This window comes from Chiloscyllium punctatum, chromosome 24, assembly GCF_047496795.1.
Source record: "Chiloscyllium punctatum isolate Juve2018m chromosome 24, sChiPun1.3, whole genome shotgun sequence".
NCBI classification, from domain to species: Eukaryota; Metazoa; Chordata; class Chondrichthyes; order Orectolobiformes; family Hemiscylliidae; genus Chiloscyllium; species Chiloscyllium punctatum.
Genome location: NC_092762.1, coordinates 62,268,564 through 62,285,263, shown reverse-complemented (window position 1 = coordinate 62,285,263; position 16,700 = coordinate 62,268,564). Strand labels below are relative to the sequence as shown.

At 39.2% G+C, this 16,700-nt stretch overlaps 1 protein-coding gene across 3 annotated transcripts in view; it reads right to left on the bottom strand.

Annotated features, from left to right (window-relative positions):
- Nucleotides 1-16,700, bottom strand: part of acer1 (alkaline ceramidase 1) — a 43,585-nt gene that overhangs the window by 15,496 nt on the left and 11,389 nt on the right. Inside the window, exons 2-6 of one of the 3 annotated variants that reach the window (XM_072594012.1) lie at nt 14,460-14,559; nt 13,124-13,283; nt 9,711-9,825; nt 6,019-6,157; nt 862-999 (exon numbers count right to left, since the gene is read on the bottom strand). In XM_072594012.1, coding sequence (XP_072450113.1) covers nt 862-999; nt 6,019-6,157; nt 9,711-9,825; nt 13,124-13,243 — 512 coding nt within the window. In that variant the 5' untranslated portion in view covers nt 13,244-13,283; nt 14,460-14,559. Of the gene's footprint in view, nt 1-861; nt 1,000-6,018; nt 6,158-9,710; nt 9,826-13,123; nt 13,284-13,377; nt 13,640-13,706; nt 13,736-14,459; nt 14,560-16,700 lie in introns of those variants that run through there. The other 2 variants (XM_072594011.1, XM_072594009.1) reach the window with 2 other exon arrangements.

The following is a 16,700-nucleotide window of genomic DNA, read 5'->3' as shown; positions in this document are numbered from 1 at the left end:
CATCACTATTACTGGACCACTTCAACTGGCTTCTCTACTGTGCATTTGTGATAACACATCCAGAAATTACAGTGAAGTTATGCAATCCTAAAGTTTTAAAAAGAAAGATAAATGGAACTCTCACTTGGGTGAGCAATGAGTTACTTCATCTTCCACATCAATAATAGCTTCACGGCAGCACTTACACCTTGGAATCAGAAGGTTATGGGTCTTCAGTCCCGTTCTGGAGACTTGGAGCATGTAAACGAGTACAGAGGGGACATGCAAAGCTAAAAGTGCCACATTTTGAGGATTTATAGTTGAAATGAAGTGGCAATTTGCTTCTCAGGTGGATGCAAAAGACTCCATGAAACAATTCAACGAAGAACGAGAGAGTTCAATATTTATCTCTCAGCCAATGTCATTAAAAGACTTTATCAAACACTGCAAGAAGAGTGGTAGTCATGCTTCACAATGACTGCATTTCAAAGGGTGAAAGTGACTGTGAACGATCAGATGTTATGAATTGATAAATAACATTGTCATATCTCCAACTAAAAATCATGCCAACTCCTTGTGACTTTTAATCATCATTTTTACTCTGGAAAGATGTCAAAATTAATTCATAAGGCACTTGTTGTGAAACAATGGTACACTTTCCAAACTTATAGTATTATTATAGTGGGCAAGAATTTCCCTCATCAAGATCTCACCCACAGAGTTAAATTAGGTCCATTTACCTGGAGGGATATTTTGGATAATAGGATATTGTTAAAAATATAAAACTTAATCCTCAGACAATCAATTATAAATGTAATACATAACTGTTTTGATGCCAATCTATTCTTCAAATTTAATAGTGACTTGTTGCAAAGTTCTTACCTTTTCAATTCAAGTGAAATCACATAAATAATGTGTAAGGCAACACAATTCAGTGCATAAGCATTCACTGTTGGTTTAAAAAATGACAGGATTGTGCTCAGCAATGCAGCAAGAAAGACAATCAGTGAAAAGGACTTCCTGCAGAGGGAGAGAAAACATATTTCAGTAAATTTTGGGCAATAAAACTGTTTCCCAAAATCAAATTCCTCTTCAAAAAGATAAAAATGTTCATATGGTTTCAATTTTCATTTTGGGCTTTTAGCATTTTTAATTTTCTCTTTTTTTGAAATAAAGGGACTCTGTAAGCTATTTTACGAACATTGTGTGTACATGCAGACATAGCATGGGAGGGGAAGGTTGGTTAGCTCAGTTGGCTAGATATCTTGTTTGCAATGCAGAATATCACGAACAGCTATAGGTTCAATTCCCACACTGACTGAGATTACCATAGAGGCCCCATCTTCTCAACCACACCCCTCAGCTGAGGCATGGTAACAACCCTCAGGTTAAACTCACCACCAGCCATCTCTCTTATATTGTGTTGGGGCTACATTGGTTTGACCATTTTTAGAATTCTGTGTACAATTCTGGTCACCCTTCTATAGAAAGGATGAAGTCAAACTTGAGAGGGTGCAGAAAAGATTTACAAGGATGTTGCCAAGACTGACGGGTTTGAGTTAGAGGGAGAGGCTGAATAGGCTGGGGCTTTTTTTATCTCAAGCATCAGAGTCTGAGGGGGGACCTTACAGAAGTTTGTAAAATCATGAGGGACATGGTTAGGGTGAACAGCCAAGGTCTTTTCCTAAGATGGGAGAGCATAAAACTAGAGGGCATAGATTTAAGGTGAGAGAGGAAAGATTTAAAAGGGACCTGAGGGGTACTTTTTTCACATAGAGGATGGTGCATGCATGGCATAAGCTGCCAGAGGAAGTGGTGGAGGTTGGTACAATTACAACTTTTTGTGCCAGAGACCCGGGTTCAATTCCCACCTCAGGCGACCCTCTGTGTGGAGTTTGCACATTCTCTCCGTGTCTGCGTGGGTTTCCTCTGGGTGCTCAGGTTTCCTCCTACTATCCAAAAATGTGCGAGTTAGGTGAATTGGCCATGCTAAATTGCCCGTAGTATTAGGTGAAGGGGTAAATGTAGGGAATGGGTTTGGGTGGGTTGCGCTTCGGCGGGTCGGTGTGGACTTGTTGGACACTGTAAGTAATCTAAAAAAGGCATTTGGATGGGTAAATAAATTGGTTTAGAGGGATATGAGCCAAATGCTGGCAAATAGGTCAAGGTCAGATTGGGATGCCTAGTCGCCTGAACGTGTTGGACCAAAGTGTCTGTTTCCATGCTTTATGACTCTACAGCAGTTTTACTGTACTTTTTCAGGTTTATGGGTGAAAGCAAGTACTTGGGCTGGATGTTGTTCTCCATTTGATTTTTGTCCAAACTGGTAACATAGTTTTAAACAGCTTAGAAATTTGCCACAAATGATACAATCATCTAACTACAATATTCCCAAGTCTTCCAACTCAAACGTCTATCTGAATTAATCTCACCCTCAAAACCATGACACACTCAGTCTTCAAATCCAACTATCCTCCAACTACACTTGTTCTGAGACCACCATGTTATAGTCACATTCTCAGCTGTACCAGGAAATAAAAATCACTTTATAAAATATACTATTTAAATATTTTGAGCATTTTAAATCACTTTCATCCCCACAGGGCCTGCTTTGTATTTCCTGTTTCGGTGAATGAAGTTTAATGCTATCAAACAAACACTTGTTAACGTTTTTAGTTACTGTAACAAGGTCAACCAGGTGGACCTTGTTGAATATGAGTTCCCTGATTGGGGCTGTTAACCTGGTCCAATCAGGGAGCCCTGGCTCATAGATAAAGATAGGAGTGTCAGAGATACGGCTCACTCTGAGAGCTGGCCCTGAGGGAGCTGGATCAGTGTGCAGGACTCTCCATATGTGAATAAAGGGTGTTTTAGTCATGGGATACCGGCCTCTGTGGAGTTATTTCAACCTTTCATAATTGCATTTTCCTATATATCATGAAATAAACACAGAGAATACTGGAGAAACTCAGCAGCTCTTAGAGCATCTGTGGAGAACTATACAATTAACATTTGGAGCCTGGCATTTTCTGTGTTTGCTTCAGATTTCCAGCATTCATGGTATTTTGTTTCAATTTATCGAAATATCATGTGCCTAGCATGTATAAGTGATGGTTAGATAAATTGAAACCTACATTTTAAGAATCAAACAGGAAGTGCACATTATGGATTTGGTATTTTGTTTGGGGAGGGTGCTGTGCTCAGGTGAGTGACCATTAACAAGTTTTATTAAGATAACTATGTACAGGGGATTGTAAGAGGACGTCGCTGTTTTGGTTTGGGAACTGCAACCACAGTTGGGTACTACTTAGTTATCTGTGTGACTTACAACACAAATCCATATTGAAGCATGCCCTCAGTCTCAGTTTATACCTCCTTTTGAAGTGGGTGTGGCATTTTCCTGAGTATGAATGAGTAGATTAGTTTGGTATCTACCTTCAATACCATGTGATTGTATTGAATAACCCCAGGCCTCTTATGGGTTCTAGGATTTGTTGTTTAAACTCATTTATTGGTTCCTATTTAATAACTGCTTCTAAGATTAGGAAGATACTTAGGTATAAGTTGAAACTAGCAAACAACAGTTACGAGGGTGCAATTCTAGAGATGTTAATAAGTCAAGGAGGAAACTTTGGGCTTTGGGTCTGTGCTTTCTATTTCTTTCCAACTGGATTTCCCTCTATATTGTGCTGTATTAGTGGTGACATACTTAGCAATAAAAACAGATACAGGAGCTGAGAATTATGCATCCAGTCACATTATGTCACTGCCAACATTTAAGTTCTACATTTAAGCTACCAGGCAATATAAGAATGAGTATAATTTAAAATGTGATACAGTTTGCATAAGAAATGGGTACTTAAGTCACTTTAGTTCATGTAATTAATGGTAATGCATTTGAAAATTTGAAGGATGTACTTGGGAGCTAATGGGAAAATAGCTATGTAAAGGAAGAAGTTGAAGACTACTTAGGAATATTAGAAAATAATTTGAAGCCAACAGAATTTTTTTTTCAGATAAAGAATTAAGTTTGGAGTGATGGATTCAATGTTGCAGTTAGGGAAAATTTGAATGAGTCAAGTTTGGATGGGGAACATGTGTAGAGAAATGAATGTTTAAGGATTGAGACTGAGGAAGGAGTTTGGCCTTGGAAACTGGAAAATAAACATTAAAAAAAAGGAGTAGGAGTAGGCCATTCAGCCCTTCAAGTCTGCTTCACTATTCAATATGATCATGACTGATCATCCAACTCAGTAGTATCCTGCATGCATTGGAACTTTTGGCATATTTCAACTGATACTTTCTGGGTTGGTCTTTTTGAGAATTGAATAGTAATTTAAATAATCTCAAAATATTTATTACCTGGTTTCCTATTTCCTATTTAAGGAGCAGAATCGGGCATATTTAATGATGAAGAGTGGAGGTTGGAAACCAAAAGGGAAAATAAACCAAAACATCACTTTGAGTATGGCCAGCTTGTAAGTCAATGAGTTAGGGCCAACCTGGGGAGATTTGGGAAGGCCAAGGAATTTTAACGAGCTTGGTGATTGACATCGACTATCTCAAAGCTTGGGACTGGGAAGGCAATGAAGTATGTGAGGTGGGAGGAGACAGGTTCTGGCTACCTAGAAACTTAAAGATACAAAACCTAAAGACAGAAAATATAGATTTGATATATGCAGTTTAGTACTTCATTGGTTGGCTGTATTGTGCCACCAGTGGTACAAGGTATGCAACTACAGGATGATAGGCAATTGTTTACAGGACAACTGCATTCAAAGCATTTAAATGGACAGTTTAGTTGTAAATTTTGACAGAAGAGTTACTCCAAATCATGACACAGGGCATTAACACACAGTGTACACATTCTCAAAATATTTGCTATTCATATACAACAGTCGCTTCTGTAATTAAGTATTTTATGAATGGAGCAAAATATTTAGATCATGAAAATGTAAACAGTAATTTTATGGGCACAATGTCTATGAATACAATGGCCCAAAATGTACTCTCCTGTTGTGTGAGACAACATAATATGGAAGATGGCAGGTCCTTTCCCCTTTCTTCATCTCAAAGATTTCTGAGGATAATCACATAAGCAGTCACATCAGGGCAGCATGGTCATCTAGCATATTTCCTATTACTGGTGCCTGAGCAATGCTGGACGTAAAAGATTGATGTAAAAGTTTATCTATCAATAGCATTCACAATTTTCAAAGGGATGAGTGTAATATTCAAAAGGGGTGTTTTTGGCATTGCTAATCATTAATATTGTTACTGCAAACAACTTAATGTCAAAATGTTTCTTAATGTTTCCCTGGACCATTACAGTTGATTGATAGTGTGGCAATGTTCCTCAGTGATTTCCTTCCTCAATAATCTGGCCTCAGAAAGCTCTCCAGCAGAATTAGGAGTTCAATGTTTGATGTTTTGAGGTCTGGCTACATGATTTTGTGATGCGATATACACTGCTGTTCAATGCAGTACTCAATCCTTAATGTGGGTGACCATTCAGAACTGCATTCCTTTTGCTATGGCAGGCATTTTATTCTTTCCATGCAAGGCTGAGCTCCTTTTTATGTAATGGACTTGATCACAGCTGCAATGTGGTCTGCAGCAAAGAAACTCTCTGGGTGAGAAATTTTCTGGAAGCCCCAGTAACATTGTATTCATTAGGTAAGAAAAATGATGTCACAATCATACTCTTTCCTTGTTTTCAGAGAAATAAAAGCATGGTTGGACTCTGAGATTTTGAGATACCAGCTTCATGTGGGGTTATATCATGATTGTCTTGCCATTTGAAATATTGGTCAGAATTTGTCAGGAGTATTTAAACATATGAACGTTTAAAAAAAAAAGGAGTAGGAATAGGCCATTCAGCCCTTCAAGTCTGCTTCACTATTCAATATGATCATGACTGATCATCCAACTCAGTACCCTGCATACATTGGAACTTCTGGCATATCTCAGCTGATACTTTCTGGGTTAGTCTTTTTGAGTACTGAATAGCAATTTAAATAATCTCAAAACATTTATTACCTGGTTTTGATGAATGTTGGCATGTGTCTTCTGGGAAACCATAGCATGTAACCAATTGCTAAGACCCACAGGATGGATAATTCATCTAATAACTGACCAAAGTAGCTCAGGGTCATGTGGTAGTATGCTGAGAAAACTCCTATTATAAAGATTCAACAATGACAAAAGTATTAAATCAAATTAAATAAGGAACTTAGCTAACAGACATGAGCAAAAATGTAATTTCCAAACTCCATTTTTTTCAGACTTCTTTGATTCAATGAGAAAATCTATCACATAAAATGGCATATATCCTATTTCTTACAAACCAGACATGATCCAGATTCAGTCTTTGATCTAGAATGCCACTGTTGATATCTATTGGAGCTGTACTTGTGCTTTCTGTATTCATTAGTTATTGTATACATGTCACCATTGTCATTCACTTTGATAAATGGATCCGCTCTCCATCAAACTATAGTATTGGATAGATCCAAAGACGTTTTTTAGATTAGATTAGATTATCTACAATGTGGAAACAGGCCATTTGGTCCAGCAAGTCCACACCAACCCTCCGAAGAGTAACCCACCTAGACCCATCTTCCTCTGACTAATGTACCTAACAATATGGGCAAATTAGCACGGCCAATTCACCTGACCTGCATGTCTTTGGATTGTGGGCAGAAACTGGAACATCCAAAGGAAACCCACGCAGACATGGGGAGAATATGCAAACTCCACACAGCCAGTCACCCGAGGCGGGAATCAAATCTGGGTTCCTGGAATTGTGAGGCAGCAGTGCTAACCACTGGGTCACCATGCATAATCAACCTAGTGAACCTCCTCTCCATCCTCTCTTGTACCAGTACATCCTTTCTCAAGTAAGGAGACCAAAACTGCATGCAGTACCCCAGGTGTGGCCTTACTAGTACCCTATACAGCTCCAACATAACCTCCCTGCTTTTAAACTCAATCCCTTTAGCAATGAAGGACAAAATTCCACTTATCTTCCTAATTACCTGTAGTACCTGCAGACCAATGTTCTGTGATTCATGCACAAGGACACCCAGGTCCCTCTGCAGAGCACTATGCTGCAACTTTTGACCATTCAAGTAATTGTGCTGTTTATTGTTACTCCTGCCAAAATGGATGACTTCACATTTATTAACATTGTATTCCATCTGCTAGACCTTTTCCCACTCACTTAAGCTATGTTCCTCTGCAAGGTTTCACAGCCCTCTGCACATTTTGCTCTGCCAATCATCTTAGTGTCATCTGCAAACTTTGACACACTACACGTGGTCCCCAACTCCAAATCACCTATGTAAATTGTGATTAACTGCCGTCCCAACATGGATCCCTAAGGCGTACAACTAGTCACTGATTGTCAACCAGCATAGCACTCATTTATCCCCACTCTTTGCTTCCTATTTTCTGCCCCAGCAAGTCTCTTCTTGCTTCTGCTTAAAAGGAAACAATTACATTTAGTGGGTAAGAAAATATCCTGACTAGAACTGACCCTAAAAGCTGCTGTTTACTAATTTAGTATATGAAGTCAACCTTCCAAATTCTACAGTCAGAGACACTATAAAGAATAGGAAAGGGGCACATTGGGTCTGCCGTCCAATTCACAGTGGCTAGTGAATTTTTATTTGCTATGTTTTCACTCTTTACTCGCCTTTTTTTGCAAAACTCCAACATGTGATCTATCCATGTAATAGTAACATCATGAAATACTCTTCCAGAATATCTCTGAACAATAACTCCTTTTAGAAAAAGGCATTGAAACTTTTGACAATCAGCAATCAAAAGCTAACGTGACAAATTGTGAGTTAGAGTAAAGGAAAGATATCAATCGCAGGGGTCTTTCAACGCAGAAAATATTGTAATTGAAGTATCCCCATGTATCAGTCCTGGAATTGTTAATATTTGTGATACAGAAATGGCGTAGAAGTACTAGAAGATGATATGAAAAAGGTAGTAATGGAATAGTGTTAAACCATGGAACTCAATTCAGAAAAATTTGAATGTTTTTAATGTAACTGTGCCAGTAGGTGGCAGTTGTGTTTCAGTGGGGATGACTATAAAATAACAAGTATAGAAGAAAGGATTCAAAATACATTATAATTCAAATAATCACACTGCATTAATATTCAGGCTCATTGTGGACAATTTTTTAAAAAAAAACTACTGTGAAACAACTGCACAGATGCGGGTAGACCACCACCAAGTCAGCCTTTTATTTACACATGGAGAGTTTTGACATTGATCCAGCTCTCAGGATATCTGGCACTCCTGTCCTTATCTGTCTGACAGGGCTCCCTGACTGAACCAGATTAACAGCCCCAAACATTTTGTATGAGTCCCACCTGGCTAACCTCCTTAGAATCACTACGTAGTATCTCTTTTGATATTCAGACAACAGGGAATGGGAGAATTAGCTGTTGGGAACTTCACATGTTCATTATTTTGCATAAGAAATCTTGAGGCACAGTGGACAGCAACTTAGCTGACAAATCAGGGAGAATGGGAATTGGATTCAGTTGTGGGATGGGGAATTGTTTGTTCACCAACTCCCAGTGTGCCTGCCACTCAGCTGAACTCTTAAAAACCCTTCTCCAAAGTGGTCAGGGTGGTATCGGCTGCAGATCCATCTCTGCCTCGTTCACAATCTCTCCCTGAAGTTGGGGTGGGTTTTTGGGGATGGGGCTAGTGGTGGTCATGGGTTGGAAGGGGAGACCTTTTCTCTTGCAATGTGAGAATTGTGATAAAGGTATGAAGTGGAATGTGTTTTGAGGATAGAATGAGACCAATTGTAGAGGGTTACTCTGAGGGATGGGTGTGAGATGGCAATAGGAGAAGGGCGTATGTGAATGTTTGTGGTTCAAGTTGAAATTGAAGGAGGTGGCTGGGGAGAAAGGAATGTTTGGAGCTGTGAGATGTATTTGTCAGAAAAGTACTGTGCAGGGGAATGCCAGCGAGGTAATAAAATCCACCTGAATGTGGACAATCACCTTTCCTGACTTTAGAAGGTTATTTAAATTTTCTGGCAGCTATCCAGGTTTTGAACAACAAACTCCTGCTGCTAAAACTGTCAGCTACACTTCATTCGCTCACATCCAGAGGAAAAGTACATTCTGTTACACTCTCCTCAATTCCAGCGATGAATCAGGGAACTGAGGCAGGATGGGTTTGGACAGCCTTCTTATTTGCCTCCACAAGCCTTTGTATCCAAGTTTTCCTGCAGCCATTCTGGCCCCCTTTTAAAATACAAATCCTTGATTGGCAGGGTAGGGATTATATCATGACCAAAGCCTGCTGATAGAACAAGTGAATTTCTGACCTGTTACTTGCCTTCTCTGCAGGGTTATTCAAACTAAATCAACCCATTTGAAAGCAAAATGCTGCAGATGCTGGAAATCTGAGATAAAGACAAAAAGTACTGGAGAAACCAGAAAAGGTTCTGAAGAAGAGTCAGATCAGACTTGAATCATTACTCTTCCCTCTTGAGTTTTTTTCTCTCCATAGACCTGTTGAATTTCTCCACCATTTTCTGTTTAAATTTACATTTTTGAAAGGCTTTGTGTATTCATCTGGTAAGAATGAGGCAAGATTAGATATAATTATTACGTATTGATTAATGTAACAGAGTTTTCAGTGTAGACTGCACTCAGGCAAATAGTGATAAGTAATCATTATGCAGTTCAACTCACCTACAAACATAATCATGACCCAGATGAGATACACAGCTCTGGACCTTTTCTGAGCATATGGATGTAATAGATACATCATTATAGGAGATGATATGAAGAAACTCACACTGCTGATCTGTAAGTTGAAGCAATAAGAAAATCAGAACAAATTGATGTTATAAGTCACTAAAAGCTAATGCACAAGTTTGGCAAGTAATAATGAAGACAAAGGGAATGTTGCTCTTTGTTTCAAAGGCAACAGAGTATAAAAGTAGGAGTGGCTTATTTGAACTTGTAACCACACTTGTGAACAGTTTTTTTCCCCTTATCTAAGGAGAGATATACTGGCATTGGAAGCAATCCTGAAAACATTCATTAGACTAACACCAGGTATGGAGGGATTGCCTTATGAGAGATAGTTGAGTTGGTAGATGCAGTGCACATTGTAATTTAGAAAAATGAGAGGTGACCTTATCAAAACTTATGAGATTCTTAAGGGTTTTGGTTAATGTGGATAGGTTGGTTCCCCCTTGGGGAGAATCCAGGAACAGAGGCACAATCGCAGATTGAGGTCACGCAGTTAGGATAGAAATGAGGAGGAATTTCTTCCCTGAGGATAGTGAACCTGTCAAACTCTTTACCACAAAGGGCTGTTCATTACATTTATTCAAGGCTGAGATAGATTTTTAGTCAGTAAGGGTTATGGGGAAAGGTCAGGAGGATGGAGTTGAGAATTGTCAGATCAGCCATGAATTCACTGAATGGCAGAGCAAACTTGATGGGCTGAATGGTCTACTTCTGCTCTATAGTATATGGTTTAATTTCCCTGTCCATTATTTTAATCAATGACACACTGGCCAAGATGTTACAGATCCCAGGAAGGATGTGGCACTGAAGAGCCAGTTGACCGCCAGCCTTTGAAGCCTGGGACTTTGTCCCTTAAAGAGACAGAAGCCCTGATGCCACATTGCAGTTATTGGGTCCGGGCTCCCATAACGAGCCAAGGGACCTCGATCTTTCGGCAGGTGGATGGGGCAACCGGAGTCCGGTAAAACCCTGGCCATCTTTATTTGTGGTGACCAAACTGGCAAAAAAATGAATTAATTTGTTTCGAGTGTTTGTACAACCGAACAATAGCTCGGCGTCACTATTAGCAATGAATTTATCTCAATCATGCATCAGAAGCTCCATTGTTTAATATATTCAATAGTCTGGAGGATGTGCTGTCTTTGAAAAAAGGTGAACCAAGCATTTTATTTTTTAATATTTCAGATTAGCACAAATAATATTTAGAAGAAAAACAATACTTACGTATTAACTGCAAAAAATGCAGTTTCAATGGCAGGAATGAGCAATAACAAAGAATCAAAATGTACCTGCCTCTTTCAAAGCTTTAGAAGGTGGACTGAACCAACCCATTACTGGCAACTCCTTGAAAGCTCAGGAGTTCTGCTACACAGTTCCTGGCAAACTTCTTCAACAGCAACAAAGCACTGGAAGCACTGGTTTAGCAAATTTGGAGCAAGTCAGCACATTCTCAGGAACCTGAGTTCTGCTCAGACATTCCCAAGTAGATTTACATACCTTTGTTTGCTACACATAACTCTCCCAGTAGCTGCCTTATTCAGAATTTCAATGGTTGCAAACAAAAATAGCTGGTAGCAAAGAAAAGTACTACTTTTAAGCACTGACTTTCAGACAGGCAAAAATATCACTGTGCTACATACACATTTTATGTGGAGCAAATTGAGTGAAACTGTGCATTTTAGAAAAGGGATGAGGAAATTCCTTGTAAAAATCAGTTGTGTTTTATCGTCATAATCATTTCACTTTAAATAGTGCTGTTGCATGAGTTTAAGGAGGCATAGTTAATTGATAATTGAAGAGGAAGGAGAATTTGGTTGATACTTTTGTAAATATATCGACAAGTGCAGCACTCCATCTCCCTCTTCCTTTACAATACTCAAATCTACTTCTTTGACCAATTGCTTGGTCACCTGTCTGTTGCCTCAATGCCCTGTATTTTGTCCAAATTCATTCCAGTGAAACATCAGAAATGATGTTCAGGTCTGGCTGCCAAGAATATAATGGAAAAGCACAGGTGAATAAACGCAGCAAAGTCCAAACAGGTAAAAGCCATTGGACTGGACAGATTCCATTGACATGACAGAAATGTAACCTCACTGTCCACATTCTACAAAACCAAGATTGTAAGCACTAGTTCTGAAATCAATCATCTCGGGTTCTGCCAGAAATGCAAAAGGTACTGCCATTTTGTGTACCCATCAGAACATCTTGGTGGATTATTATCAATATTGCTTATTGATTGCTTCTTATGCATCTGAATCTCTTCTATAAAGAGATTGCCTCTTGTGTGGACTAATTCACAGTTAATAAGTATAAAACAACCATTCCCCAAAGTTGACCTATGTATCTAAATTCTGTCAGACCTCAATTCAAATTCCTTCACTTAATTTTCAAGGAGACATTGCTGATCGAACGAGTATGTCCACAGTCAGACTGAAGTCTTTATCTCTATACGGTGTATGAATTGGGAGTCTTCCACTCACCAGTTGGGAGATTCACTGGCCTTTTAACAAGTTATCAAAAAAATTATTTTAGAAATTGGCAGCATTTTTTTCAGCACTTGAAACACCGGATAAGGGTATGGACCAAGCGCTGGGAAATTGGATTAGAGGAGATAGGTACTTGATGGCTGGGGAAGACATGATGGATTGACAGTTAAAATTTCAGTGCTATAATTCTCTACGACTAGGGCTCTATATAATGACAGGTCCATTAGTCTACTTCTGTGCTTTATGATTCTGAATAGTTTAAGCCATGGTGATTTCTTTTAAGTGCTTTAGTCTTGAAAACAATCTGAAACCTTGCTTCTGTTGTTGTGATAGCATCCCTAGTCGCTGGGGATATCCCCAGCAGAGGAGTGACAGAAAATGACTACACCTCCAAGATCTGAAGACCATTGTCTCAGAAATATTTTTGAGAACCTAAATAGGACTTACCAATCTGACCCTAGTCTCAACAGTGGCATCAGTGGAAGATCAGCAATATTAATGAGGGATAAAATAACAGAATGAAGGCATCCAAGGAGCTAGGAGCTCTTCATGGAGTGATAAAGGATTCCTTTATACTTGCAACCTTGGTATAGAGATCAGTCAGATCACATATGGCAACAAATAAATTTAAATTCACTGGCTTAGTTTGTGATCAGCCAAAAGGGATTAAAATGTTCAGAATTTAATGTAAATGTTGCTTTAGGCAACTTATTTCAACTTATCTCTCTAAAGCAGTTCAAACAGTTGCTGCCTATTCTAATTCTAGTTAGTGATATAGTTTAAAATGCCACTACAAATTTTTGTGCATTAAATTGTCTGACATAATTAAGAAATTACACAGCAGCAGCCAGTCCTTACCGTGTTGTAAAACTCAGCAACTTTCTCTGAAAACTGAAAATTGTCTTCACACCAGTCAATCTGAGAGCTCTGATATGCAAACACATTGGCCATCCCAAGTCCTTGCTGAAAGATGTGCATGAAGTAGAACCTGTGCTCATAAATAAAATATAAAATTCATCTGCAACAAAAACAATACAAAAACAAAATTAAAAGCATTTGTGGCTGGAACAAGGAGAGACCGAAGCAAATGGTATGAATTATTTAAAGCCAACCTTGCAGGTATCCAGAGTAATCAGAACTATTGTCATGTGATGTCAGCCACAAACCGTCCTGGGAATTTTAGCTCAAGCTCACAAACAGAAAAATAATTCCAAGTAAACAGATACAGACACCGATGCAGTGAAATAGCTAGAGATCAGGGTGGACTGAATGCCAGAAGGTGCACTACATTCCAAAATAATCGCACTAATTCTCTTACCCACCCTTTAACCTTTATAGGGCTGCATGAATATCTACACTCTTTCTAAATGAGTTAAAGGTGGGTGCTCTCAATCGAGGCAAACACAAACATTTTTCATATTTTCCCAAATGTACAACACACCTGTCAGACATGCTGTCAGCTGCTGGAACTCTGTTGTAAATGAGTCAGAAACAAATGCTGCAAACTTACCATTTAGGAGAAAAATATAAAAAATCTTTAGTCCTCAAAGGGTTAACTCTCATTTGTTAGCTTAAAAGGCTGTGTCCTTTGGAATTTTGGTCTTGTCAAACCTGCTTTTTTGTTCTGCTCTTCCTGTATTGTTGACAATTGGTTGAGAAGCTGTGCACGTTCAATCAAAACAGGTGACAAAGTCTGAGATAAGTGCACCTTTATAATTATTTTTTATTTATGCGATGTGTGCAAAGCCAGAATTTATTGCCCAACTCAAATTGTTCTTGAGAATATATCAATGAGTCACCTTATCGACACATGAGGTTTTGTTCAGGTGCATGAAGGAGAGCGTTAGGTAATCCTAAAATCATAGAAACACAGAGTAGGTACAACACAGAGAGAGTGCATTTGGCCCACTGTGTTCCTGTGGGCTCTCTGTAAGAGATTCTCAGCTAATCCAACTACCTTGCATTTTTCCCTATGGTTTTGCAAAATCTAACTGAAATAATTATAAAAATTCTATTTGGAAAATCACTCAGGTCATTTCAGATCCTAACCAGTCACTGGCCTGAATTTTACCAGAAATTGGCTAAGTGTCAGTTTTGGCAAGTTTCACAAAATGAGCCTTATTACCTGTACACAATGCCAATACAGTGCCCAACCCATCCTATTTTCCCCCTTGCCAGAGTTGGAAATACTCACTGCTGCTGGAGCCTCCTGGTATTCCTGGTGGGCACCATTATTATACCCAGCAGGCATCACATCCAGTGCTGCCAGCCAAGCGTTTCCCTTCACATTGCACCTAGTGGGAGGGTAATCAAAAACAAAATACTTCTTAGGGCACATAGGTGACACAGCTGACACCTCGTTGCAAATACAAGTTACATTCATATATGTATCACTATCTAAGAGCCAACCTGCACAGATTATCCGTCTTTAGCCTCATCTCATCTTAGCACTCCATATAAGGGAGTCCTACTCTTTTCCCAATGCCTGGTGGAGCCTATACCTTAATCATGTGAATCATTGTGTTGCACTGTCCCCATCCAAGCCAGAGCAGTTGTGACTGTCAACAACTCTCCTCCTGCAGTAAACTATGTGCTCCAATGTACTAAAGTCTTCCCCTCCTGACTTTTATGTTGTATATTCCTCTTCATATTGTCCTTTCCAAATTCTGCCTCCATTCCCCAGAATTAACATCCCATAACTGTTGATAAATATGATCAGTTGTCTGTGTCTCTGTTCAACAGCAAGATTTAAGCTTTAAGCTTAAACTTTTAAGTTCTGGCTAATAGGAAAAATGCAAGACGTCAATACAAAGCAATGCAAGATGCTGTGAGCATCCAAGTAGGTGCAAAGTGAGTGAGTGCTCAGACAGCAAGTGCAGATGACCCCTGAGTTGGGGTCCAATCCATGAGTGCCTCTCCTGGCAACAGCCCTATATGAAAGATGGTGATGTGTTCCAAAGTGGTGCATTGTAAGTGCAAGCTGGTGTGGTAAGTGGATTGGAGATGTGCCATGACAATGTGGAGAGGTTGGTCTATGACATGATTTGCGGGCTGTCTTTGACCATGTTGCCATGTGTGCCCTGAGATATTGAGGACTGCTGTCCAAGATAGAGTTCTGGAGGAGCAAGTAACCTTGACTTTTATGTAGAGAATTCTCAACAGTTTTGTTTCTATCCAGCTGGTGAATGTTTGGGAAGCTACATGTCAATGAGTCAAGACTAATTAATATTGACACGTGGTGCATAAAAATGAATGCAAATAGGCTTCTCACCACTTACTAGCACAATTCTCATCTCATCATTCAACCATTAGCAAAAAAGTACTTTTTATCTTGACGTTGAGAATCTCATTTCTGCCAACCTCACATTTTCCCAACTGACCCAGCAGAACTCATGTTGTTCAGGAGCTATCAAAATTTTGGCCATATTATAAAAAACATTTTCCTCATGTCATCATTATTTATTTTACCAATCACCCTAAATCTGTGCCACTTGGTTCTTGACCTTTCCAACAATGGGAAGAGCTTCTCACTAACACAGAGCTCCCTCATAATTTTGAATATCTCAATCAAATCTTTCGTTAATCTTGGCTACTCTAAAAGGAACAGTCCCAACAGTGCCAATGTAACTGAAGGTTCTCAAGCCCAAAAACATTCTTGTAAATCTTTATTCTCTCCAATGCCTTCTCATTCTTCCTGAAATATGGTGCCCAGAATTGAGCACAGTACTCCAGTTGAGGCTGAACCAGAGTTTTATACAGGTTTGCCTTAACCTCGTCTCTATATGTCTCTAATTATAGAGTCCAAGATCCCATATGGTATATGAACTGCTGCCTTAACATGCCTTTCCAACTTCAATGATTTGTGAGATATATCCCCAGGGTTTCTCTGCTCATGCACACCTATAAAACTGTATTCTTCATTTTACATTGCTTTTGCATGTTCTTCAAAACAGGTCTACCGTCTACAAAGCACCACGGTATCCTCTAGACCTATACTACCACATTTTTGTAGATAAATACATCTGCACTGTCGCTGGGTCAGAATTTTGGAACTCTCTTTCTAATAGCATCATGGATGTACCCGCACCACTTGGACTTTTGGAGTTGCAGAAGATGGTTTGCTACCACCTTTCAAGTCACTGAAGGATAAGCAGGAAATGCCAGCCTTACTAGAGACAACCATATCCCATTTATGAATAAAACCTTGATGGGCTGAATTATCTTCCTTCTGTGCCCTAATGATTCTGTCATTTCAAACAGCAGTTAAGATTCCTGTAATATTGTGGAACCAGGTGTTTTTAGTGATGATACAGAAACGTATTATGAAGTTCTCTTGGGGTCAAGCAGACACCAAGGTTCTAAACTGTCTGGTTTAGTGTCAGACTGTTTCCAAGAGAGGGATGGAGATGGCTAGGGAATGCAATTTGTTGTAGAT